We start from the raw sequence: 26,435 nt of genomic DNA, 5'->3' as shown, positions 1-26,435 counted from the left end.
CTGGATTTATTAATAATTAGTAACAAGTGTCAAGTTGATCTTGAACTTGGTGGAATCATTCTGACTCTGCTAATAGTTTTTAGTGTTAAAAGGCTCCTATCTAGGAGACACTTTGTGGCTTTCATTTTGTATTCCTTTCATCAAACTTTTGGATGTCTCTCCAATGTTACTTTAAAGACAACTTGTGCATTGGGGACATCCTTTACAAGCTTTGTAGGTGCCAGCCTTAAGGAAAAATTATATAGTTTGGAACTGCAGCTTGTTCTTTATGTTTCTTGTAAGATTGTCTCTGTAGAATTAAATGACAGAATCCGAAAGGCAAGCTCAGAGCAGTTGATTGAAGGAGTATGATGTGTAAAACACACTTTATGTACATGTATGCAAAGGTGTGTGCAAGGGGTGCAACAAAATGATTTGTGAGTGTCTCCCTTCTCGACCTGTTTTGACCAAACTTTATTACTCATTTAATGGAACTGTAACAAAGAGCAGGAATCAAAACACATGGGGGTCACAGAGGCTGTTATGTTTATTGTGCCGAACAGACAGTGATAATCCACTAGAGAAATATTTCAACAAGCAAGCGATTCAAAGTACAATCATAGACAGCAATTCTACATGAAGAACAAAGAATAAAGTTAGAAGACACTCAAAGGAACAGGGAGAAATTCAACTGCAGTTAAACGTCTTGATACTTTTCTCCTGCAAACATACCTAACTTGCAGAAATGGTAGAAAAGTTAAATGTCCAGTCTTACTTAGCTGCGACCAACAACAGCAAAGAACAGTCCTATAAAATTTATCTCCCACAAAAATAAACTATATATATAAAAATTTTATGATGTTCTTACTGTTCCATTGGCCACAAGCTTTTTTTTTCAGTATGAAAAATGAGGTATACTGGGACTTAAGAGGTAGTAGTGTGTTTTGATTGTACAACGTACAGGAAATAAAAGTGTAACTTCATCAGAGATGGAAATTGCTCGGTGCACCATGTTTGGCCAACATGAGCAACTGCTTCATTTTTATGAGCTGGCCAATGAGGTTTCTAAAAGCCCCATCCAAAGATATGGAATGTGACTTTTATTTTTATGAGCCACAGTTTATTTGCTTATTTAATGCACAGTTAACAGTAATGTTGAGTTTTAATTCTCTCCATAGCTCCTTTGGTGATTCACAACAGTGAGCGATCTGCCAGTCTCAGAGAGGTATGTGGCCTTTGAAACTACCTCCCTGAAATGGCTCGAAGAGAGATGGTTTTGAGTTTCATTTGGCTTCAGTACTAAAAGCCATACTGACAAAAGCTGTCATGAGAAACTACCTCCTGGCCCAGTTGATAATACCATGTTAAAAAGTCAGCACACTCACTAGGAGAGAAAGGCATAAAAACTCTACATAAGAAGCGCTTAAAATAAATCTGATTGAAACATATTACAAAAATCACATTTGTGTAAAATACATGAAAAATATTTGTCAAGCATTTTCTTATATTCAACTAATCTTAAAAACACATATGTTTGATTGCATTATGCAAAAGCAGGGCTTGTTGCATCTCACCTACAAAGCTTCAAGTTTCTTTGAAGGTTGGCTTTTATTTTATTACTTATTTACTTATTTTGCAAAAGTATGTTAAAATGTGTTCCTTTCTATCAAATGTCTTTTATAAAAATAGTTTTGACTAGGGATAGCTGCAGTTTGAACTATTTCAAACATTGAAAAAAAAAATGAATGCTGCAAGTAACAAGTTCATTCCTTTTGAAGTCTGGAGGTAGGTCTTTGCAAGTCAATTAGTCCATTTCCTTAAACAATTCATTTGAGGTACAGACATGGAGGATAGTATTTAAACATTACAGTCAAATCTTATGTGATGTGTAGTGTGTTTGAGGAAAATTATCCTTAAGAACCTAGGAGCGACTTGGTTAAAAAAATATTTAAGTTAATGTAGAAATCTAGCAGAGAAGCTGAAACAAGTATTTGTAAAAATGTTTAATTAAAAAAAACATAGAAAAATACATAGTCATGCTGAAACACAGTAAGGAGATTGCTTCTTTAACTGTAATTAAGTGTACAAAAAGAACTGCAGATGATTAGAATCACCTACCCAGTAAGTTTTTTCTTGCATTGCTTGTGTATAGCAGCATGTAATAAGTACTAGACTGTAAATTCATTGTAACATTCAGAGGTAGTATTGAGTAGTGGGGATATATTGCATCTCTGGCTAAAAGTGCAGTTTGAATGAAGAGATGGTGAACTCAAGCCGAAGAAAAGCACCTCGGTCAACCATCTTATGTCAAAACGTATTACTTGAAGTAACACATATGCTTAATTTGAGGTAAGTGGTATTTAGGTCTTTCATGGAAACTGATACACAATGAAAAGAGAGAGGAAGAGAGAGAGAGAAAGAGAGACTGCCCTTTTTTTTTTTTTTTGCTTTTTAAATTGTATAACTATAGCAAAAGAAATTTAGATTTCGCTCCTCCCACCTCATAGTTCAGGTGAGTTCATCATGCATTATTCTGTTGTACCTTTTCATTAAATTACAAAGAGGATAATTTTACTTGTCTAGATTCCTTAAATGCTCTGAGGCTGACAAGTGTTATTTATTGCTAAATGGCATTTGGCTCTGTAGGAAGTAGACTTCCCAAAAATGAAGTGTTGTCCTGAAAACGAGTGCCATGAGTAAATTTACTCCTGCTGATATGTGTGATATCCATAAATAGAAGAGTTGGCAATATTTGTTTGCTTACTTCCCTTTTTGAAAAATGAACATAACCTTTTCTGGTTTGTTAGCTGAATGAAAGGATACATCAGCATTTCGTCTCATTTAGAAATAAAAAGTTAAAAATCATCAAGTAAGTGTCTACAAGATTATACGAAAAAGAGAAAGTAGTATCTAGTCCTTATCTTTGGTGTTCTAAACAGAGGATTCACTACAGGGAGTGGGTTGGGGTGGTGTTTGAGGCGTACAGTGTTACACACCTCGCTCTTCCTATATGAATGCCCGACATCACAAGTGTGACACGTTTCTTGTTTGCATGCAGTGCAGTGATTGACTAAACCCAATTCAGTTTTTCTCTGAAAACCCGCCCACTCTTGCTTATCAGATCAACAAACTATTAGTAGGTTAAGAAAAAAGAAAACAGTAATTAAAAGTTGCATTGTTAAGCTGTGTCCCCTGTGTTTACAGCAGTTTTTCACTAAACCTGGGACTGTGAAGGGATTACAAAGAAAGTGATTAATATAGTCCTTTTTAAGGTTATGTGATTTCTCCCCGCCCCACCCCCGCCCTCCCCCGCCCCACCCTACCCCACCCCACCCCACCCCAGATGAAAGTGGAAAGACCATGGCAATAGAGAATAAGTGGTCACTGCAGTGTCTTCTCCCTTCAAAAGATCCAACTGCTGCTGAGGTAGAAATCGAACGTTGGCGCCCCCTAGTCCTCTTCGGCAGACTCTTGTGAGGATGTCTCTTCAGTTTCCTCCTGGAACACACAAAGGGCACAGCCATGACACTCAACCGTTATACTGTGTGGGCTGCTCTTGCAAACAGTGCAGAGGTAACCTGTTTCCACAGCACATTATGCTTGCCTCAGAAGAGGATGACGATGATGGCGAGCCCTCATCCCCAGGCTTCTTAAACCGTAATTGAGGAATCAAGGTGTTGTTTTTTCCCAGAGCAGTCATTAGCCACTGTTGACTTTAGGCTTGACATCATGGCGCTGGTCAGCAAATTCAATTGTTTGCTGTCCAGAGAATGTCAGGGCAATGCACGCTTACTCACCAATTAGGAAAAAAAAACAGGAATGGATAAATTTTTCCCGACAGCATGCCATGCCATTCTTCAGATACTGGCATCAGATATTATTACCAGATACTGGTAATCATAGTTAATATTTTTAGAGTGCTTACCAGATGCTTACGCACCTTCTGTTATTATTACTATTTTACAGATGAGAAAACCAAGGCACAGACAAGTAATATGCCCCAAATTACAGGGCGTGTGGGACCAGGATGTGGGTCAGGTCAGTATTGGTGCCAGCATCTGCATGTGACCGGTATGCTACTGTGCAGAGGCAGTGTGAGAGCAGGGGCAGAGCGGACAACAAGGCTTCCCAAATCCATTTCCTCCCCCTTGTATGTATTAAAGCACATTTTGAGACAGTGAGCAGAGTTCGGCGTAACTGCTCAATCTCAGTACGAATCCACATCTACCAAACATTTGATGGTGGGCTAGCCAAGCAGAGAAAATCTAATATATATGTTTTTGCAAGGCCCCCTCTTCATATAAATCTAACTCCTCCCTCCCTTTTCCTTTTTCTGATTCCTTATGGCTCTGGAATTTGTTGGAGTTTCTGCGAGTTGGCTTGAGCAGCAAAGTTCTCTTCCCTTTTGCTTATTTAACAAATGTGCAGTACCTTTCAGGACATGGGTGGTAAAGCGGAGACAATAAACATTTCCGATAAAAGCGTCGTGAGTGAGAGGATGATTTTTATCAAATGCTGCACATTGTTTCATAAGACGGCATGTGAAAAAGATCTGGGAGAAGAGGTAAACATTTACTCCTGCAGGAGACCGAGCCCCTTTAAGAATGACCAGCTTAAAACAGCTTATAACAGTCTTCATACTTTAATAGATTTGATTTTCCACATGGCTTCATTTTGTCTGGGTGGCTAACCGACACAATTTATACCTCTCTTCCTTTCCCAGGTCACTACAGTACACCATTCAGTAAAGCATGCCTTAAAGCTTGTCTGCATTATATGACCAAACCTCCATTCATTAGTGTTTGAAACACTTCAGCTGTGAAGGGGCTCCTAAATGCTACCATGTGTGACGCTTTTGCGTAAAAGCAGCAAACGGGAGGAAGAAAACCCACATGAACGGGCACTCACACACTCACATGAATGTGCGCGCGCGCACACACACACACACACACACACACACACACACACACACACACACAGACTCTATCCTGGGCTTTAATCACAGGCCACTGCCTACTTCAAACCCTATGCAAAAGGTTTCAAATATTCCCTTTCCCCCTGAAGACTGAAAGAGCTGTAAATCCTGGGAATAAACACACATACAAATGAATGGGTTACAGCTTGAAAAATATAACCATGGCAGCATCAAGTCATGAGATTTCACACCGGTTTTGTTTAGTCTGCTTTGGGTTTTGTGGGAAAAGTGGAACGTATGAGGCTACCTCCCCTTTAACTCCCAACCCCCAAACTGCGGGCTTCACATATTTAAGCAGCAGGTTTATACCTCTTGACTAGGCAATAGGCCATGACCCTGAGATTCTCTGTGGAGCCCTGGCCACAAAGGAGGATGTAGCATGATCAAAGCCATGGGCAGACGAAAGAGAGACAAGCCAAAGATCAGCTGCCCTGTGACCCTGTCTTTTCACTTAATATTTAAATTCCAGAAAGTCACTAAGCTGTTAGGCAGATACACACTTCGTCCGTCCCCAAATGACTCACTTCTCATTATGACATGAGGTGTGGACTTAGGTGACTACTCTGAAACAGATTACGGTATAAAAGCCAGCAGGTATATTTTATTCCTTCTCATGGTTAACAAATTAATAGAGCTCAGTCAAGCTGGCAAACCTTCTGGATTGAGCTGTAATTATTCCCTTTCTGTTTGATTTTTCTATACTATCTGCAAACCAAGGTACTTGCAAATCTGGAAGTAAACAGAATTTTCAGGCCATGAACTTAACAAAGACCTTGTACTAGATGGAATGTGATCAGCTTTTCAAAATATTCCCGGAAACTGTGCCTGATGTGAGCTCCTGAAACTCCTGTATTCTACCCGCTTAGACACAATTCAGATGAAAATGGTAGTAGGTCATATTGTTTCCTTTACTTAACCGTCCTTAACAAAATGTGGATAGTTGGTTTATTAATGTATATTTCTGCCGACCTTGGAATTCTGCTACTAGTAATTATCAGTTAGTACTAGGAACATGACTAGGATATCAGAAGGTGGGAATCTCATTCCATTAAACATTTGGAGGCAGTGTGGCTCTCACATGCTCAGAATGATGGTTTTCTCAAATGTCTAGTTACTGGAGAGCTCACTCTTCTTGGCATATCACTGGCTGGCCACCCTTCAAAGGAAGGAATGGTTCCCAAAGGGGCGATGTGGCGGGGCGGGTGGCTCTTCCCACCTCTGCAAACCTCAGCTCTCACCTTCCCAGTGACTTGGCCTTTGGCTACATGTTGAATTCTGTACCACAAGTGTGCATTCAGTGAAGAGAAGAAAAGCCCTCCCTGTCAGGAATGAGGTTGGAAAACCCATTCTCAGCTCCCCTAAGTGTCATAGTCTGGCCAGACTTAACACAGGGTGCTTCTGTGGTGCAAAGAGGGAATAGAAACAGGTGACATGGAGAATAAGCAGCTGACTCTGACATCCCCAAAGAGTCCTGTTTCTGTAACTGAGGAGTTGGTAGGGACCCCTGAGCTTCAATCATCTTTAGTAACTTAAAAGACATGGCTGAGTGTTGTAGACAATACCTTGTACCTTGACATGTTTTTTAAAATGTCTTCATATTTGTCACCTAATGGCCAAAGGACTTTTGAGCTTGTGTAGCTCCCAGCAGGAGCCTTGAAGTATTAAGGAGATGAAAACTGTAGCCAAGAGTTGCACATATCTCATTAGGGTCTAGTGGCAGCGTGGGAAGGCTAAAGAGCAGCTCTTTGGTCAAGAAGTCTTACCTGTTGGAATGGGGCTTCAGAAATGTTCAGATGAAAGGTCTTCTCAAAGTAGTGCACAGTGCCATTTTTATAAGCACCAGCCACTAAGACCTCTAAACACTGAACTGCTCCCAGCCATCACGCAGCTACTTTACAGAGACAAGTGAGGCTGCACAGTACCAGGCCAAAACGTGTGAGCTTTCCTGGCAGAAAACAGGGAACAGAGGTGGGCAGAGTTGGAAAACTATATTTTTATTATAACTACTGGAAAAGTACACTTACTTTGCCTTAGTTTTTCTTTTGTTCATGAAAAAAGGAATTTGATAAATGTTAACTCTTTCATTGTTTTAGCTAAGCTTGGAAAAAATTCCACTAAAGCCCCGAAATGTAGTTTGCACAAATCACTCTTCTTTTAATTTGGTTCAACATGATGCATGTGGTATATGCCTTTGGGTATACTTTTGCTAATTGAATAAAAAGAAGGAGGAAGATGGCTCAATATCCAAACTTAACTCCTAATGCTGATGAAATTTTAAAATGTCTTGAGTTTAATCAGTCTTACCATACAGGCATTGGTAAGGGTGTGTGCTGGAAGGAAGCTCAATATTTAATGCTAAGAGCTGAGGCTCTGGGTTTAATTTTCAGATGCAGACTAAACAGCAGGTCTGCAGTAGAAGAGGGCAGTGGATTGTAAATGGAACCAGGAAATACAAACTCCAGGGTGGTATCACCAGGATGCCCTCCTTTGCGTGTGGTAAAGAGTGTAAAAATCACAGAAGTATATGTTGGCTTTAACAGATCCTTATCTTTCTTTTCTTAACTGCAAATAATTCTGCAACTCTTCTATTACATGATGTTGCAGGCCAGAAATACATTTGTAATTTAAGCTATCTTGCCAATAAACCTACAAATACCTGGTAATCTAGAAAGGGTAGTTATGGCTAAATGGCATTCCTTTTTGTCATCTGTGTATGTTCAACTCAGGAACTCAGAATGACACATTCAGGAGTTTTTTATGTTCATGAATAGCTTGAGTCAGTCCTGTCACAACAGAAATAGAGGGCTCTCCTCAGCAGCAATGAGCAGGAACCAATTTTTCAAGTTCTATCTGTAGCTAGGTGACCGGCAAGACCACAAAGCTAAATTTTTCTATTTCTCTACCAGACATTTTAATTTAAAATTTATCGGGGCTGCTTAACTTAATGGAAAGTGATTATTTCCTCAACTAGGGCAGCAGATTTCTTAAAAAACATGTTAGATGGAACATATATAAACCATACAATCTGGCAAGAGCAAGGGATTCTGTTGGAAATGTGAGGCGGGAAATATGTTTTTCAAAAGGAAACAAGAAGTTGAGATATTGATAGCACTTGTACCTGGTCTTGCCTTTATTTTTGCGTTATGTATATAAAAACATAGAGAAGTGTTAGGACCACTTTGCATGTGTTAGCATCAACTTGATAAAGTTGGTTTGAAGGTCTTGCTGGGGCATGTTTAATGTAAAGAAGGTTGCTCTTGGACCTTACTAATCATAGGTGCCAACCGTGGCACTAGCAAGTCTCAGTCCCACTATGTCAGACCAGTAACAATTATCCATGTCTATCTGCACTGCAGGGTTGTGTGGGAAATGTGACAACCATTTGGAAAAACCCTGAAAAAGAGTAGAAATTCTGTACGACTATAGTGTGAAACTATTAATGTCAGTTACTCATTCTGTGATTCTTTACCTGTGATTCAAGGATAAGTTCTTAAGAAAGAAAAAAACTTATTATTAAATAATGTCTCCAGAGGAAAGTAAAATAAAATGTCTTAGATTCCTAAAAAGGACTTCTGCTTGTCTTATCTGTAGCCTCAACAGAGTGTTCCATTACTGAAAATATTGCAACAGGAGTAACTCTGGTCTCTGGGATACAATGAATTTCTCCTTCCTGGGATAAAGGGCTATGTTTAAAAAATCTTCAGATGGTAGTGACGTTTTTCAAATACGGAAATCATTTTAGGTATAAACTAATTGCAAGTTTTCAGGAGTCATGATTTCTGAGGATTACCGGTTTGATCAGTTCCCCATGCCAGGTTCAATTCTTATTGCAGGAGCACTGCATTTAAAAAATAGGTAAAGACATAGTAAAAGGGTTTTTGCATTAAAAAAAAGTATTTAAAAGAAGGGATTTTTTTTTTTTTTTAATATACAAATGGGGTCTCACTCTGTTACTCAGGCTGGTTTCAAACTCCTGGGCTCAAGGGATACTTTTGCCTTGGCCTCCCAAAGTGCTGTGATCACAGGCGTAACCCACTGTGCCCAGCCCAGAAGAAGAAAACTTAATTTCAACGTTTCCACAACTGTTGAGGAATGCTCTTATTTTTATGCAAAGTAGCTTTAAAAATTATGATTAGGTTAAGGAGTGTTTAAGGGTTATATTCCAGATGTGCTTATTAATGGCATAGACAAGGAAACACCTTTTCCCTTTGTTTTGTAGATGTGTAAAATTCTGCAGAGATGTTGTATTTATTGCCAGGGAACAGAATATTTGTGGATTTTAATCATTGTTGCATCAAACGTTTTTTATTATCCTGAGTTATGACTTAACAAATAATTTCTCAGTAGACATCCGAGTGTCCAGCAAACATTTCCTGAATGTAAGTGTCTGAGACAATGCAACATATTTCTATTCAACCATTCAGGATTTTCTTAGAAAGACCAGGTTTTCAAGCCAATTGCTATTTGTTCCATATTAATTTGGGTCAGCAAGTTTAGAGAGTAAGAAGGTTTTATATTGAGTAAATATTGGTTTTTATCCAGTTCACATCAAAATGTAGAGGAAAATTCTGCAACATGAAGGGGAAATGCAGGCGGCCACTGCCATTTTGTTTTTAGCCTAATCCACAGACTTCCCCACACAGAAACAGTCATACTTTAAAAAAAAAAAAACAACTCCCATAGTAAATTTGTCAAGTCCAGAAACACTAAATTTTGCCTTTTAGAGTTTTATAAGTTGCCCCAAATTGAATGATGTTCTTTCACTTCTGTTAGAAGCTGTCATCTCTATAAAACATTTCCTGCCAAGAACTGCTGACTTCACCCTGCCAATATTCCTGTATTACAACTGTTAGCTAAGTTAATTACTTCATCTGTTTATAGTTAATAATCATTTTGATATGCTTCCTCTGCCCTCCAATTTCCCTGTGCTGCTATGTCCTTGAGCTACTTTATTAAGGGTTAAACCTTGGTTTCCATGTCGCTGTCTCCTTTTCCCTTGACCTTTGTCATGTCAGAGGTCAGAGGTTAAGTCAAAAAGTATTTCCTATATGATAAAACAGTGCAACTCAGGGCAGCCTTTGATATGATTCTTCATGTTTTGCCAGTTGGTACTAAACATTTACTGGCCCACAAGATGTTTTACCAGCTTGAAAGAGCATAAGTAAGAAAATAAATACATCAGTAATCTTTACAACTTAGGCGGTATAAATCATTATGTTCCTTGAGTGAGTAGAAGAGTGAATATTTGTAAGTCTGATTTATTATGAACTATTTACTGCACTGGCCAAGGTACCATGTAAATGCTTTCCCCTTTCCTCCTTCCCTCTTTGTATGTCTAGACTAAAAGCCCCCAGTAAAAATGCCTTCTTTGAGAACGAGATGCTGACTGCAATTCATCAACTTGCTTGTCCCAAAATGAAATCTCTCATTTTGCTCCAAACAATGTTTAGGTTGTCTGAAATATAAACATCCTTAAAACTGCCCTTGAAGTCTCTGTAAAAACATTCAACATTTTATTTTAAGGAGGGAAAAAATCCCGTGATAATCAAGGCTTACTGAGATTTCTTTGCCCTGGTGCACACCACCCACAGAAGATGTTACTCGCAAGTAAAAGCTCTTTTTTGAAACAGAAAGCTTTGTTTCCTGTCTTTTCGAAACTGAAAACTTTTCAATCCTCTCATTGGGAAACTGAAAAAAGCAGGTTTATACCTGCCCTAATTGCCAGAGGCATTGCTTGCCAGGGCTATACAACAATGAGGAAAGCAGATTGAAAGGGTGGAGTACTGTTAGGATTTTAAAAACCTGTTTTCCCTCTGGGTAGGGAAGAAAAGTGAGAGAAAATTTTCTGAGTTACATTTAGGGAGTCCCTTTAGGGAGTCCTCAGCCTTCGAAGGGAAATAGCAATGTCAGATACCAGATAGTGAGATTTTTTTAGACATCTCAGATGCAGACTTATTTTTATTAAAGTAAAAACTTGAGAAGCAGAGCACCCTCTAATAATCTGATGCTTTTATGGTGTTTCTTTTATTGCCGGGCGTGGTGACTGATGCCTGTAATCCCAGCACTTTGGGAGGCCGAGGCCTAGTGAGCTGATCACCTCAGGTCGGGAGTTCGAGACCAGCCTGACCAACATGAAGAAGCCCCCGTCTCTAATAAAAATACAAAATTAGCTGGGTGTGGTGGTGCATGCCTGTAATCCCAGCTACTCAGGAGGCTGAGGCAGGAAAATCACTTGAACCCAGGAGGCGGAGGTTGTGGTGAGTCAAGATCATGCCACTGCACTCCAGCCTGGACAATACAAAAAAGAAAAAAAAGAAAGAAAAAGAAAAACCAACCACTATGTCCGATTAGAGTTAAAAATGTAATTCATATGACTGAGAATTCAACTGCTCAAATTGCTAAAAAACGAGCTCATTTCTATCTCTTTATTTTTTTTGAGATGGAGTCTCCCTGCCACCCAGGCTGGAGTGCAGGAATATGATCTCTGCTCACTGCAACCGGGTTCAAGCAATGCTCCTTTGTCAGCCTCCCACCGCCATGCCTGGCTAATTTTTGCGTATTTAGTAGAGATGGAGTTTCACCGTATTGGCCAGGCTGGTCTCAAACTCCTGACCTCACGAAGTGTTGGGATTGCAAGAGCCACTGCACCCAGCCTCATTTCTATTTATTTTAATCAGCTAATTTCCATTTATTATTTATTTTATCACTTGAAGTGGAAATAGAGTTATTTTGTAAGCTGTTTTCATTGGTTTTGGAATTTTAGAAAAAAGCGTGAGTATTACAGATTGTCCCCTTTAGATTTTTAAGAGGCTATTAACTCTCCCATTAGGATTATGGGACACACTTGAGGTTTGCAGCTGATGGCACCTGGTGGATTTCCTAAACACAAACCCCCACAACAGGGTGTCCCTTTACTTTTTATTTCTCTCTAGTTGCATGTACTTGTATACACAAACACAAGTGCATATGTAGGTGCTGAGATTTATCATAACTCTGAATTTGTCTCCTCAGAATAAACTCTGCTGCTTTGTACCCCAGGTTCAGGAAGGACCATTCTTGAAGTTCTGAGGAGGCTTCAGCATTGGGCAGTATGAGAATACTTTATCACAAGGCCTTTCTTATTCTCTAAACGTGTGACATAAATACAATGAAGATGATTCTGAATGCTTTAGCCCTCATTCGGGCTAAAGGATGGAGCAATTACTAGAATACTTCTTGCTAAAGAAAATCCTAAATCCTAAAGAAATTGTGCTTTACAAAACATTCAGTGAAAACACTTGAGGTCAAAGAGGAAGTACTTTGGAATAAATTAGGATTCTAGAATTTTTGAGACTGTAAATCTCTGGAAATGAAAAACTTTAATAGTCAAAAATAAGTTAGAATGTAATAATGCTACCTGGAATTTATATAATTATGAATCTCTTTTAATCTTCTTGGGAGTAAGGAGAGGCATTATTATTATCCCATTTCATAGATGGATAAATAGAGCAAATAGAAATTAATTAGCCCAGTGATGGGGCCAGACAGAAAAACCTATGTCTCTTTACACACAGCTGAGCCCTTATTCTTAGATGTAAAATATTTAGTTGTGCTAAAATTTTTACCACCTCCAAAGTGATTCTGAATGTAACCGCTCAAAGTTCTGTTGAAGGAAGGATATGAGGCTGAGTTAATCCAGATTGCCACATGGGAAAGCCATCTGGGAGGGTATTTTGAAAGAAACAGATGGAAAAGGAAGAGATTCTTTTGAATGTAGTGTAAAATTTACATTATCCTCCAAGAACTTTCACATAGTCCTCGTGTTTATATAATTCATCACTGTGTCATTAGACAATGTAAATTAGGTAGCCCAATGAGCTCATGTTCTTTTTTATAATTCTGAGTCTGAACTCTTCTATAAAGGGCAAATCTGGAACAGGGTCTGTAAGATAGCCAGGTTGATCCTTGAAAATCAACTCAATCCACTTGCAGCTTCTTTGAGATTCTGGATTCTCATGGGGAAAAAACTGTGATTTCACTTATGTTATTTCTTGGTGTATTAATGTCCACCTTGCAATCAGTTCTGGCCACATTAATAATCTCCACCTATGATGCATTTGTTCTTGCCTCTCTGCCTTTGTACATGCCATTCATCTCATCTGTTATTTCTTTCCCTTAATTTATGTTTTGGTTTCCCTTCTGCAAGTCAACAACAAAAAAATCAAACAAGAAAATTCCACTCTAGGGTGTCATCCCCTTGACAACCTGAGGCATTTCACTCATTCATCTGTAACCCCCGTGTGTCCCATGCACATTCACATTCTGTGGCCATTTGCTCAACAAATGCTCAAACATCTTCTCATGTGTTTTCACTGAGTGTCTTCATCTCTGGTTGCACATTAAACTCACTTAGGGAGTTCATAAAAAATACTGATGGATCTCCAGACCAAATAAACAGAATCGCTGAAGGGTGAGGCCAAGCTGAGGAAGTAAATGTTTAACAACTTGCTCTTCAAATAAGTCCTGATTTGTAGTATTTGTCACTTTCCATGGTGTAACTACTCCCACCATAGTGGATTTCAAGCGACCTACTTGACATTACTGAACACGGAATTCAGAAGAGATGTTCACTATTTGCTCTTAAGGGCTGGTTCCAGCATGCCACTGGATACACACAGGCATGTACATATAAATACATTTCTCAGATGCGGTGACTGTTTTTCTTTGTTTGACTCATCTTCCCTATGACACTAAGAACAGGGATTGAATCAATATTAACAAACCACATAAGATTATTAATCTATAGTTCAAAGCCTGTGATGCAAATGTGAACTCTGCCTTATCTTTTGACTCAAATGCACAGAATTATCAATTTACTTTATCTTGATTTTTGTACAGATAAAGGATGAGAGGCTAAATATATTTGGGTTCTCCTACTTAAAATGTCAAGTTTATATATATATATATTTTACATACTGCTGACAGACACAAACACCAGGTCTTTTAGCACCGCTCTCCCACTCTGAGCTTTTAGGTATGGGAACAGCAATGAAAATAATTTTTTTTTTGTGGTAACTCTGTTTTTATTCCACTTAAAGCTCATGTGTAATTGTTTGAAGACACTTCCCCTGGATCTTTTCATGTGTTTAGAAGTTTCAATTCTCTTCTTAAGTGGCATTTTTAGAGAATAATAGACATATAAGATTGCCCAGGTGGTCTTTCCCAGGCAAGGCAACATTGACCTAAGAAAACAGGATGCAAGGTAGATTTTTAATGAATTCTAGGGAAAAAGATTCCATGGATACTTAAAATTACATAAAGGAATTCTACTTAAAGAATTTGGACACATGTGCACATGAATGTTCATTGCAGCACTATTTACAATAGCAAAGACCTGAAACCAACCGAAATGCCCATCGATGATAGACTAGACAAGGAAAATGTGGCACATATACACCATGGAATATTATGCAGCCACCAAAAATGATGAGTTTGTGTCCTTTGTAGGGACATGGATGAACCTGGAAACCATCATTCTTAGCAAACTGACAGAAGAGCAGAAGATCAAACACTGCATGTTCTCACTCATAGGCGGGTGTTGAACATTGAGAACACATGGACATGGGGAGGGGAGCACTACACACTGGGGTCAGTTGGGGGGAAATAGGGGAGGGTTGGTGGGGGGTGGGGAGTTGGGGAGAGATAGCAAGGGGAGAGATGGAAGATGTAGGTGATGGGGAGGAAAGCAGCAAATCACACTGCCACGTGTGTACCTATGCAACAATCTTGCATGTTCTTCACATGTACCCCAAAACCTAAAATACAATAAAATAAATGGAAAAAAAAAAGAATTTGGTAGCTCATGACACTGCTCAATAACTTATTTTAGCAGGTTCAGCATGATAGCACCTAGATCTCCAATGACTATTTACATCCAGAAGGGAGGAGGACAGCAGGACTTTCTTATACTTTAATAATGGCTCACATTCTTAGCAATCATGATTAATTTATACTTCAGTTTTGTTTTCTTCAAGATATGCTTCCTCAATAAAGATTTTTTTTTTTACTGTTTGTATGTATAGATTATCGTGAAGATAAGATGCTCCAGGAATATTGGGCAAGAGACGAAGAGCTGTTTCCCAATTTTGATGTTGCCAAAAACTTCAGAGACTGTGATGCAGTTATTTAAATAAGATCTAAGAATTCAATCTGCAAATTAATATAACTTAATTTCCAAGTATTCCAGCATTCTTCGGAGTGTTTTGGGATCATCAAATATTATGAAATGGTTCAATGAAGAAATATGTTTCCAGTCATGAATCATTAAATATGAGTCTGGTGTCTAGTCAACAGAATAAAGACAGTCAGTTGGGAAGGACAAAATTTGATGTTTAAGGATTGGTAAAACATAGGATAAGATACAATGTTTGCTTTACATATGAGCCACCAAAATAAAATAGTTTTATTTTTTAAAGTATTTATATTTGCTTTGTACACTTAAGACCTTAAGTTTTGAGAAATTTTGAGTTATAGTCTGTATAACGGCAGACTATATATTCCTGACTTTGAAGGCTAAAACACATTTTCAAGAATAAAGCAAGATGATAATCAAAATGAAGGAAATACTAATTAAAGATTTAGTTTGGGGATTTTTTCAGTACATATTTCACTTTTTATATTAATTGGGAAAAAAAAATAAATGTCTATCTCTTACCTGAGCAGGCTTCTTCTGAACAACTTGTTGTGGCTAAGGAGGAAAAGAAGAAGATATATTTTAAAAGAAAATGTACATTGTAGAAAAAATTAGTTATACATATTTTAAATATAGATACTTGTCTGCAGAGAAAAGAGGAAAGCGTAAAGTTCAGCTGGTTTACCTGAAGTTAAAAGTGTTTATACATGGCCAGTCATGGTGGCTCACACTTATAATCCCAGCACTTTGGGAGGCAGAGGTGGATGGATGGCTTGAGCCCCGGAGCTCTAGATCATGCTGGCAACATGGTGAAACCCTGTCTCTACAAACAGTACAAACATTAACTAATTAACTGGGTGTGGTGGTGTGCAACTGAGTCCCAGCTACTCAGGAGGCTGAAATGGAAGGATAACCTGAGCCAAGAAAGGTCAAGGGTGCAGTAAGCTGTGATCATGCCACTGCACTCCAGTCTGGGTGACAGAGCAACACTCTGTCTCAAAAAAAAGAAAACTGTTTATTCATAATCTCTCTATATTAAGGAAATACAGCATAGGTTATCTCAATGAAAATAATTCCCAATGAAAGTCTGGCAGTACATGCCAACTATCTTGAAAGAAACTTAACTGTTTGATTAACTTTGTTTTAGCCTATGCAGCACAAAACTGAGGCGTGAAGGTACCTGATTTGTTAATATTTTATTTTCTAAAAACACCTTCATTGAGACATAATTTACATACCACACAATTCACTCATTTAAAGTATATTTTAGTATATTCAGAGGGTTGTGCAACCATCACCACAATCTAATTTAGAACATATTCATCTCCTCTAAAAGAAATCTTGTGCCCATTAGTGGTTACTCCTTAGTACCCTCCACATTCCTAGCTACTTCCCATGCCTAAATGACCATGAATTGACTTTCTGTCTCTACAAATTTACCTATCTTGACATTTCATGTAAGTGCAATCATGCAATATATATAGAGTCTTTTGTGTGTGGCTTCTTCCACTAGACTAGGATTTTCTAGGGTCATCCACGTGGTAGCATCAGTAGTTCATTCCTTTTTATGCTAACTAACATTCCATTGTATGGATATACCACATTTTACCTATCCATTCATTAGTTGGTGGACATCTGGGGTGTTTCCACCTTTTGGCTATTGTGAATAATGCTACTATGAACATTCATATACAGGTTTTAGTGCAGACATGTTTCCATTCTTGGGTATACACCTAGGAGTGGAATCACCGGGTCATACTGTAATTCTTTGTTTCACTTTTTGAGAAGCTGCCAGACAGCTTTCCAAAGCAGCTGCACCATTTTACAGTCCCACCAGCAACAAATCTGGACTTCCAATTGCTCCGTATAGATGCCAATGCTTGTTACTGTCTTTTTGATTATAGACATCCAACTGAGTGTGAAGTTAAACATCACTGCTGTTTCGATTTAAATTTCTCTCACAACTAATGATGTTGAGCATCTTTTCATGTGCTTATTGGCCATTTGTATGTCTCCTGGGGTTATTTAAATCCTTTGCCCATTTAAAAAAATTTGCTATCTCTTCATGACAAAGTTGTAAGAGTTCTTTTAATGTTTTGCATTCAAGTCCCTTATGATTTGCAAATATTTTCTCCTATTCTGTGAGTTTGTTCAGTTTCTTGATGGTGTCACAGGGAGACTCTTGTGTTATATCTATAGGTATTGTATGTGTAGAGCAAAACTCTCCTCTTTTCAGTGAAGCATCCGAGAGAATGTTTTTCCGCCTGCTTAAATTAACTTTCCAATAGAGTACTAGAAAATACTTGTTACTACTTTGGCATTATAAAAGGTGGATTTGAAGCCTGAGCTTTTCGATGGATTATTTACTTCCAGTTCTCACTCTCATGTCTCAACATAAGCCTGAATTATTCTACCTACACATCACTGAGATCTGTGAGTACAACTGAGCTACTCTGATGTGGATAGTGACTTTCTTGCACCAATGAAAAATAAAATTGCTACAGTTCTTCCAAATAACAGCAGTTAGGATACATTCACTAGATCAGTGAAACCCCTCTTCATTCATTCTGAGAGCTCCTTGCTCTCAGAGGTACAGCGGTTTATTGCTGGTACATTAAAAGTTCCATATAAAAATCATCAGAGCTTCTTTTTTAGATGGACAAGATAAAAAGAAAATAAATGGCAAGGTACCTCTGCTCAAAGGAAAAGACATTTTTCTTTTTGACTTTAAATCACAGTAGAGAAGATGTCATCATAAAAGCCCAAGTTTTGAGATGATGTTTTCTCCAGGGGGAATCGAGCCAAGAATGATGAAGCCTTCTTGCCTCTTAGGACACAAAAGCATGGGCTGAGAGAGGATTCATTTCCAAAGGGTCATTTGTAAGAAGAGAGCACTCTTCCTCCTCCCCTTTTTTTTCCTGCTGATTACACCTGTACACATGTTTACTCCCAAACCGTTTCAAATCCACACACATTCTTGCAAGCTGACTGGTTCCTACTGCTCAGAAATCCCCCTCCTTTTTTGGCCAAGGCTCCCGCATTCATGTGACTCCTGCACACTGCGGCTCAATGAAATCTTCTGAAAGGGCTGCCAGCTCACCCAATTTTCCATGAATTAGATCCTGACACTTCAATGAGGGGAAAGACAATGTCTGAATCTCTGCCAGCCCTGGCTCCCGGCCTAGTCTGTGTCACGGAACTTCTACCAGCTACCCTCAGACACAGCACTTCATACTTCTCAGACCACCAAACAAACAGACCCTTGAATACTTTCAATGTTGGTTGGGGTTATGGCTGCCAGGATGTTTTCCAAGCCTCTGGCACCCAATGGCTCCAGACTGTGCCGAGAAAGTTTTTGTTGTTGTTATTTTGTTTTGTTTTTATTTTTATGAATGGCTTTGGTAGAAAACGCAGACTGAAGCATAATACTACCACCATTCATAAAAAGGGAAAGGAAACAAACTGCTGTCTGGAAAGCTTTTTGGATGCCAAACAAACTGCAAGTCTCTTATCTTCCTTGAGGCATCTCTCAGCTCAGAACTAAGCGTTGATGCTTAGAAACCAGTTGCTCCTCGGGGTTCTTGGCATTAAAAACGCGACTGGCCACCGTATTTTTATAAGATTTGAATAATATCGATGATGCATATTAATCTTTTGTGTGGTTAACAGTAAATTTTCATGCACCTTAATAAATGAATAATGTTTTGCACATGCATTTCCTGTATAAAAGCTAAAATCCTTTATATTTTTAACATCTGCCCCTTTGTGATTGGGAGGGCCCAGGCCTTACTGTTTTCATTTTCTCACAGGGAAACCAAGGCATAGGGAATTTAAATAATCTTTTGAGATAACGTTCTAAATCTAAAACAACCCGAGTCTACTGATTCTCTTAATCCCCGATATAATGCTCCAGAGAAACCCGTCTGTTCCTTGAAAAAAAAAAAAGAAAGAAAAAAAGTAAAACCCAGATCCAATCCAGAAGTTGTACTTCCCGGCTTTGATTTTCATCTCCAGATCACTCAGCAGGGCCTAGCTCTGATTCCTCCAGGTTGCTGACGAAAAGTGAATCCTGGGGGATAAGGGTGAGGCCTGCAAAGTCCAGCTGCTTCACCTCACTTGGAGGTTCTTCCTTCATTATCAACCGTGGAGGGGCTGAGCCCCTCTTAAAGGTGTGGACATCATAATGACTGTTCTAGTGAACAGATAGCAAAGCCTTTCAAGTTGTTTATTTAGACCAATCTGATGATTCCCTTTCTAAGTGTGTACATAGGGAATTTATACAATTTAGGCGCTTGGTCAGCTTGGCATGCAAACCCTTCAAGGCACTGAGATTTTGAGTTCATTATGTTGAGACTATTGCACCTTTCAAAAAGCTTGTAATGAAAATCCTCTCATTTCATGGTTGCATTTAAACTTCTAAAATACAGTGGGGGGAAATAGAGCTTCCTCCCAGAACAAAACATCAATAGCACCATCAACAAAATCACCAAAGGACTTTGAAGAAATGCACTAGATTCATAGATGTTAAAATAAAACTGTGTCTAGTTGCGGTGGCTCATGCCTGTAATCCCAGCACTTTGGGAGGCTGAGTTGAGGTGATTGCTTGAGCTCAGAAGTTTGAGACCAGCCCTGGCAACCTAGTAAGACCTCATCTCTACTAAGTAGCCAGGTGTAGTGGTGCATGCCTATAGTCCCAGCTACTTGGGAGGCTGAGGTGGGAAGATTGCTTGAGCCTAGGAGGTTGAGGCTGCAGTAAGCTAGGATCACATCATTGCACACCAGCATGGGTGACAAAGCAAGACTCTGCCTCAAAAGAAAAAAAAATGGTGAGAATTCAAAGACCCCATCAACTGAACATATCATGTGAAGATTAAGAAGGGCTCTTTCTAACCACATGGATTTCAGTGAGTAGTTCTCTGCAGTCTAGCCCTTAGAATGGACTAGCTCAGCCACAATTGAAAGTACAATGCTTAAGCAAATAAATATCATTGTTCAAGTCTATACAAATAGCTTAGGGTACAACATGCTAAGAACTGTAGAGGATAAGCAAAAGGAAAGGACATATGTTTGGATTTCTAAGGTCATGCAGCAAACCAGCATTTCTCCAAATGGAAGAAAAAAAGGCACTGAATTTTTAAAGTCCACAGATTATTTGGGTTTTTAAGATTTTGTAGAAAGACACTTCTGTAGGAATAGTCTGCCATTCCACCTATTTCAGAGAGTTCTTCAGCCCTCCTAAGAATACAATCTATGGTTCCAGGAAGCCTAGGTACTTTAAAGCTGATACTCAGACAGCTAAGCCACTCCTTCTGGTAGATATTGAAAGAAAATCCTTGCAAACAAAGGACCCAGACATTAGTAGTTCATTTTAGTACTAATCTAAACATTAAACAAAAAGAGGATTGAGTTGAGCTTACCAACTTAATTTTTTAAAAAAATTAGGCACAGTGTATGGTAAAGCAAACATGATTATTATGCAAAGGGTCTTAAGATGACCTTAGAAAGAAGGAAGCCCTTCACATGGCTCTCTGTGCAGATGAGTCTCTGGGTTTAATGTAAGCAGCAGAATTTTAATATAATTAGATCCTTTGCATCTTGTCAGCCAACAGGAGGTGATTTGCCCACTTTGTTTTAAAATCATATAATTTTGTTTTAAAAACATATGACCATTGTTCAATCAGTAGGTACTTCTGTGCCTTAGCATAATCTTTTTTCATGTAGACTGCTTTCTGTTCTCATAGAAATATAGTATAAGACAGATCTAGCTATTTACTAAAAAACAATGTAAAAACCCTAATTTCTATAAAAATTCCTCAGTGAGAGTTACATTTTGGGGGCCTTTCACACCTCACAAAATAACATCTCACAGGACAATCTGTTATTTAAAATTATAAGTTAAATATGGTGTCATATTAAAAATGTTTATGCAAAAGATATTTGTTTTTGAATTTCCAAAAGACTCTTTTAGATGTAAGCCAGCTCATTGAACTAGTGAGGTTTATGATCATGTTTGTATCCACATAAGTGTAGCCAGTTTTATCTGTCTGAACTGACAGATGAATGTATCCCTACCATATGGATAACATTTCAATAAATATGTAGACCTATTACTCAATGACTTCACTGCTTTCTAGACCAAATTGACGGATTATTTATGGGAAAAATGTCCCAAAATATTGAATAAATAGACACAGTTCAAATTCTAGACAAGTAATCATCAAATCTGTCTGTAAACACTCCAAATGGCCATGAAACATCAAGGCCAGCAGCAGCTTCAACTGAGTGGTTGAGGCACATGGATGGGAGGATCTTTTGACTTGTGGTGTGAACAATAATATCCTTCTTCACCGTTTGTCCAAAGTGATTTCAAGGTTCAAAACATCCACCTTTCTGTCTGTATAGAACATTCAACAAGATCCACTTTCATTTACGTGCTGTGAGATATGCTCTTATCCTCAGAAATTTCACAGTGCTATCCTGAATATATTTTATTTGAATCTGACATTTACCTGGCTGAAGGAGGATGACCATTGTCAAGAATTTGCCTTTCATGAAATGATGTGATCGACATACTTGTTCATGGCCTTCCGGATTTACAGTTTTAAAACTTCAGTATTCCAAAATGTCAAAATTTGTGTTTGGGTCACTTTTCAAAAAATGAACTTCATGCTTTGGAGGGTTTGGACCACTTTTTTTTCTAAAGCATAAGAACCTCCCCACTCCTTTTATGTTGGATCTTATGTGAAACCCTACAATAGAAAGCAGACAAAATGGTATTTCTGAGAATCATTCACATGGCCTCCCATCTCTGCCCTCCCAGGATGCCCCTGAGGCCCCTCAATGGAAAGCTGGAGCTCCCGGGGAGGTCAAGTAAAAAAAAAAAAAATCTTAGGGCTAGGCATGTTAGCACACGCTTTTAGTCCCAGCTACTTGGGAGGCTGAGGCAAGAGGACTCTTGGTCCAGAAGTTCAAGGCCGTAGTGTGCTATGATTGCACCTGTGAGTAATCATTGTATTCCAACCTGAACAACATAGCAAGACTCTGACTCTTAAAAAACAAAACCCTCTGATTTCTGATGCAAATCCTCCTGCAGACCTGTATCAACAGGACAGGTGGAGGCAGAGTCTCTTCATAGCATTCACCCCATGTGACTCATACCATCAGGTTGAGCCATATGAACTTGCATTTTTGTAGGTCACAACCAATCAATTATCAGCAATTTCATATGGTTTAATCCCATACAATCAAGGTAAGGTTTTTCTAATTCAGTAAGATTCATTTTTGTGACGTGTCATTAAGCTGTACTGTATTAGCCAACAGATTTTTGTACCTTCTGCGTACCTTTTTGTACCTTTTGAGATCCTGTACTCAATTTTCTTGCTCACTCCTCTCCAGCCTGGATCCTGCCTCTTACACTTATTTTACCAAAGGCTGCCAGATTGCAGTGAAAGGAGAGATTGGCCTATACCAGGTGTGATGTTCCAGTTTCTTGCTTTTGCTGTGGTTCTTCCACAGTACTAGGACTGTCTTTGTGGCCATCTGGCTAGATTCTCATACCCACTCCAAATCCAACTGAATGCTACCTCTTCATTGAAACTGGATGGCTGGCATTGTATGTAACACTTCTCTTTAGCTATCCAGGGAGGGCATAGAATGAAAACTATCACTTTGAATTAAATTTAAAATTAACGGTCAACTCAGACACTGATCAGATATAGGGGAGTTGAGTCCTAGGTATTCTATAATAATAAGGGGTCAAAAAGTTTTAATGTACCTAAGAAATGTATTTTGATAATTAGATAGGAATAATCTGAAGTTTGAAGGATTTCTTTCAGATCAAATGTTGATACAGTATTGTGAGGATGAGACTCAGCTATAGCTAGCTATACAAATCACACCTGTAGGCACCACTCTTCTTGAGTTGAAAGCTTTTCTATTTTAGTGGCTTCCTCAGTTGGGAATGAATCTGCCCCCTAGTAATGGGAGGCGTTGGTAAAGAGGAGAAACCATCTTCCAGGAGTAACTAGTGAGAGTTTTGTCTGAACCTCAAAAAAGCCTAGATTAGGTCTTAACTTCCGTTCCTTGTGCCTCCTGTGTACGTTTTGAGATGACTGTGCAATGTGTGTACACATGTAGCCACGGGTGGTTACAATTCAACAGTAACATCTGGCCCTTATGGTGCAAAGGAGATTTTGTAGTTCTCTGTACAAAGTCTCCTAAGAAGTGATAAATCTATGGGGGAGTTTTGGCAAAATTTCTGGAATTTCTACTTGGTATTGTGGAAAATGGGAAGTGTTCTTTATTTTCTATTCTACTTGGCTTTGCGCTTACACTTTAATGCAAAAGACAAAACTAAGCATCATTTCAAAAGTATTTATTGGATTATTATAGCAAAGTGCCCTCACTGCTTCTGGCTTCGTTTCATCTGCTCAAGGATAAGAATAGCCAAAAACTGCTCTAGTTAGTGCTGATTAACATCAGACTGCGCGTGTGTGGCAATGAGCCACAGCAGCTCTCATGAGAACAGATTGGAGGCGCTGATACTTTGGAGGCTTTGCCTTCCCTCTGGTGCCTTTCATTTGTCTCCCCATTAGAAATGGAGTGAAAAGATCAATGGAAAGCCCTTTAAAAATCAGTGTCATGATTAGTTTCAAAATCCATCCTTCTGTAATCTGACCTGATGAAGTGGTTCATTGGCTCATCAAATACTAATTGATATTTGAACTACATGACAGACAGGAACTGGGTATAGAAAACAAAGAAGAAATCTTTCAAGGAGCCCAGAGTCTAATAGGGAGACAAATGAAAAACAGATATTAGAGTATAATGTGGAATTTTAGGTTAATATTTTTTTCTACGGTGTTTTTTTAAGTGTGGGGAGGCATGCTCATCAAATATGGACAAGATAAATCGTAGGAAAAAGGAGATGACTATTTTCTTTATAATAGGGAAAATGAGAAAGTAGAGATAAGGTCATTGAAAAAAAATTCAAGAAGAAATCTGAAGATGAAGCAAAAGAAAAGTATCAATTTTTCCCCATCACAAAGAAATACAGTAAGAAAGAAAATTTCTTTGCTTTCACTTTGGAAAGTTAAATATTACAATTAAGCTTAACAAATTAGAAGACAAAAGATGCAGTTTGTTAAACCATGGTTAGTGTTAAGATGATGGTCTGGTGTGCTCCGGAGTTACAGCTGTTTAATAGGCGTTTTTGTTTTATAGGAGATGGTTGTGCTTTGAGGAACATAACGCAGTCTGAAGTAAACAGTCACACACAGGTGGAGTAAAGAAATACAGTGTCAGGAGTTGACTTTTCATCTCAATTTTTATGATTCTCTAAGATCTCAGGGGAAAAACCCACTGTCAGTCAAAAAGTGGAGTGATAATTGTGATATTAATGTTACTTCATAGAAAAGAATGAATGTTTCAGTCCTATTTCCTTATGCTACAAGTTTTCAAAAAAGAAACACTATATATGTATATATAAATACAGATTATTTATTCTATATGTATTTCTTTTTCTCTGTGTATGACCATTCACAAAGCTAGGTCACTTTGCATATACACATGTGCCTAAGAACCAGCACAGGAAAATGAATAAATATTTGAACTGCCATGCTCTGAGTTTTCACAAATCAAACATGTATGCATAGATGCTACTGCCTAAGTTCAAACGTTAGCTGATGTCAACTTCAGCCAGATAGAAAGACTAATTGGTGTTTAATATTAGATGAAAAGGAGGCATCTATATGAAATAATGGAAATGAAATTAGGTGCTAATGGAGATTACCAATAATTAATATCCAGATTTGTTGTTAATACTCCAATTATGTTGGCAATATGCTTAAAATTCCCTTTAAGATATGTATCTTCTTGCCATTTGGCCAATTATTCAGATAGTGATTATATTAAATTGGATCAGGACTTGAACTAGATATACACAGTTTGACATGTAACATGTATATCTTTTCTTGTACACTTGCCCATAAGTTTATAGAAATAATGTAATTTTTAAAACAGTTCTTATTACTATCATTCTGACTAAAGAGATTTAGAATCAATACTCAGAAAATTTCTTTGGTTCCAAGAACATTTTCCTGGTCTTAGACTAAACATTTGAAAATGGTTTTACAAAATGATTTTACTATCAAGTATTTCCCAGCAGCTATAACAGTCACACATGGAAACAGAATTTAAAAAGCTGAATCATGATTTTAGGCATTTCCTTTCCTTAAGGAAAGAGTCAGTAAATTTATTTGTAATCGCTTATGTTCTCAAGGACTACAAAGGGATAGTTTATGGATTGAGCGCTCTATGATACTTAACTGAGTCATATCTCTCCTAGAATCCTAATTTAGCACTATTTTCTTGGCACTAGTTTAGGGCTGACTTTAGCAGTTGAGTTGTTTTCCTTGGAGGAAGCTTAATATTCAATCCGAGAAATGTTAACTATTCCCGAACATTAGCTTATATCCTTAATGTTTTTAAACAGTTGTGGAAATGAGTTCTTTCTGCTACATTCTCACACTTCCACAGCGACCCTGATGCCCTGTTCTTTCCAGAGGATACCTTCTTCCTGGACCTACCTTCATGGTCTTCTCTGGATTGATGACCTTTCCTCAGAAGCTGTAAATTAAAAAATCGCCATTCCCTTTTTCAGAAAATCAAAAACTTCACTCGGCTTGTCTTCCAAATTTACTCCATCTCAAACCAAAGCAGAGCTTCAGGCAACTGTCTTGAACTACCTAACTTAGCTGAACTTCTCTAAAATTGATGATTCTGGGATTAGCATTCTGTTAACTTAAAAACTGCTTATCTTTGTTAAGCATTGTATAGAATATTCCAGGAATCTCTCTCTGAATGTTGCTTCATGATCACATCCATGGAATCAAACATTCTTTCATTTCAAGATAAGATGACATGAGTTTTCATTTTGTTTATATCGATCATATGATAATAATACAGTGACACAGTTTGTAGAGTGATTTAAAAGAGCAGTGTCTGATTTAAACCTTACAACAACCATGTATCGCCATTTGAGTCACGCATGCAGAAGTTGAATCTAAAAGACAGTAACTGACTTGCAGAAGATTCCAAGGTCAGTATATAATAAAGCTACAAAACCAGCCCAGGTTGCATAGCTCCACATCTTTTTTCCCTTTCCATTATTCTACATTGCCCCAGAAAAGAATTTAGGGCAGGCCGGGCGCGGTGGCTCAAGCCTGTAATCCCAGCACTTTGGGAGGCCGAGGCGGGTGGATCACGAGGTCAAGAGATCGAGACCATCCTGGTCAACATGGTGAAACCCCG

General features: G+C 38.4%; 1 protein-coding gene across 1 annotated transcript in view; it reads right to left on the bottom strand.

Moving 5' to 3' along the window:
- Positions 1 to 503: 503 nt before the first annotated feature.
- The window catches only part of HMGA2 (high mobility group AT-hook 2), a 136,043-nt gene continuing 110,111 nt past the window's right edge, over positions 504 to 26,435 (bottom strand). The window contains exons 4-5 of the mRNA XM_017515851.2: positions 15,648 to 15,680; positions 504 to 3,477 (exon numbers count right to left, since the gene is read on the bottom strand). Coding sequence (XP_017371340.1) covers positions 3,430 to 3,477; positions 15,648 to 15,680 — 81 coding nt within the window. The 3' untranslated portion in view covers positions 504 to 3,429. The remainder of the gene's footprint in view (positions 3,478 to 15,647; positions 15,681 to 26,435) is intronic.

The sequence above is a fragment of the Cebus imitator genome, unplaced genomic scaffold (assembly GCF_001604975.1).
Source record: "Cebus imitator isolate Cc_AM_T3 unplaced genomic scaffold, Cebus_imitator-1.0 Scaffold562, whole genome shotgun sequence".
Taxonomy (NCBI): domain Eukaryota; kingdom Metazoa; phylum Chordata; class Mammalia; order Primates; family Cebidae; genus Cebus; species Cebus imitator.
This window is presented reverse-complemented; position numbering and strand designations above follow the sequence as displayed.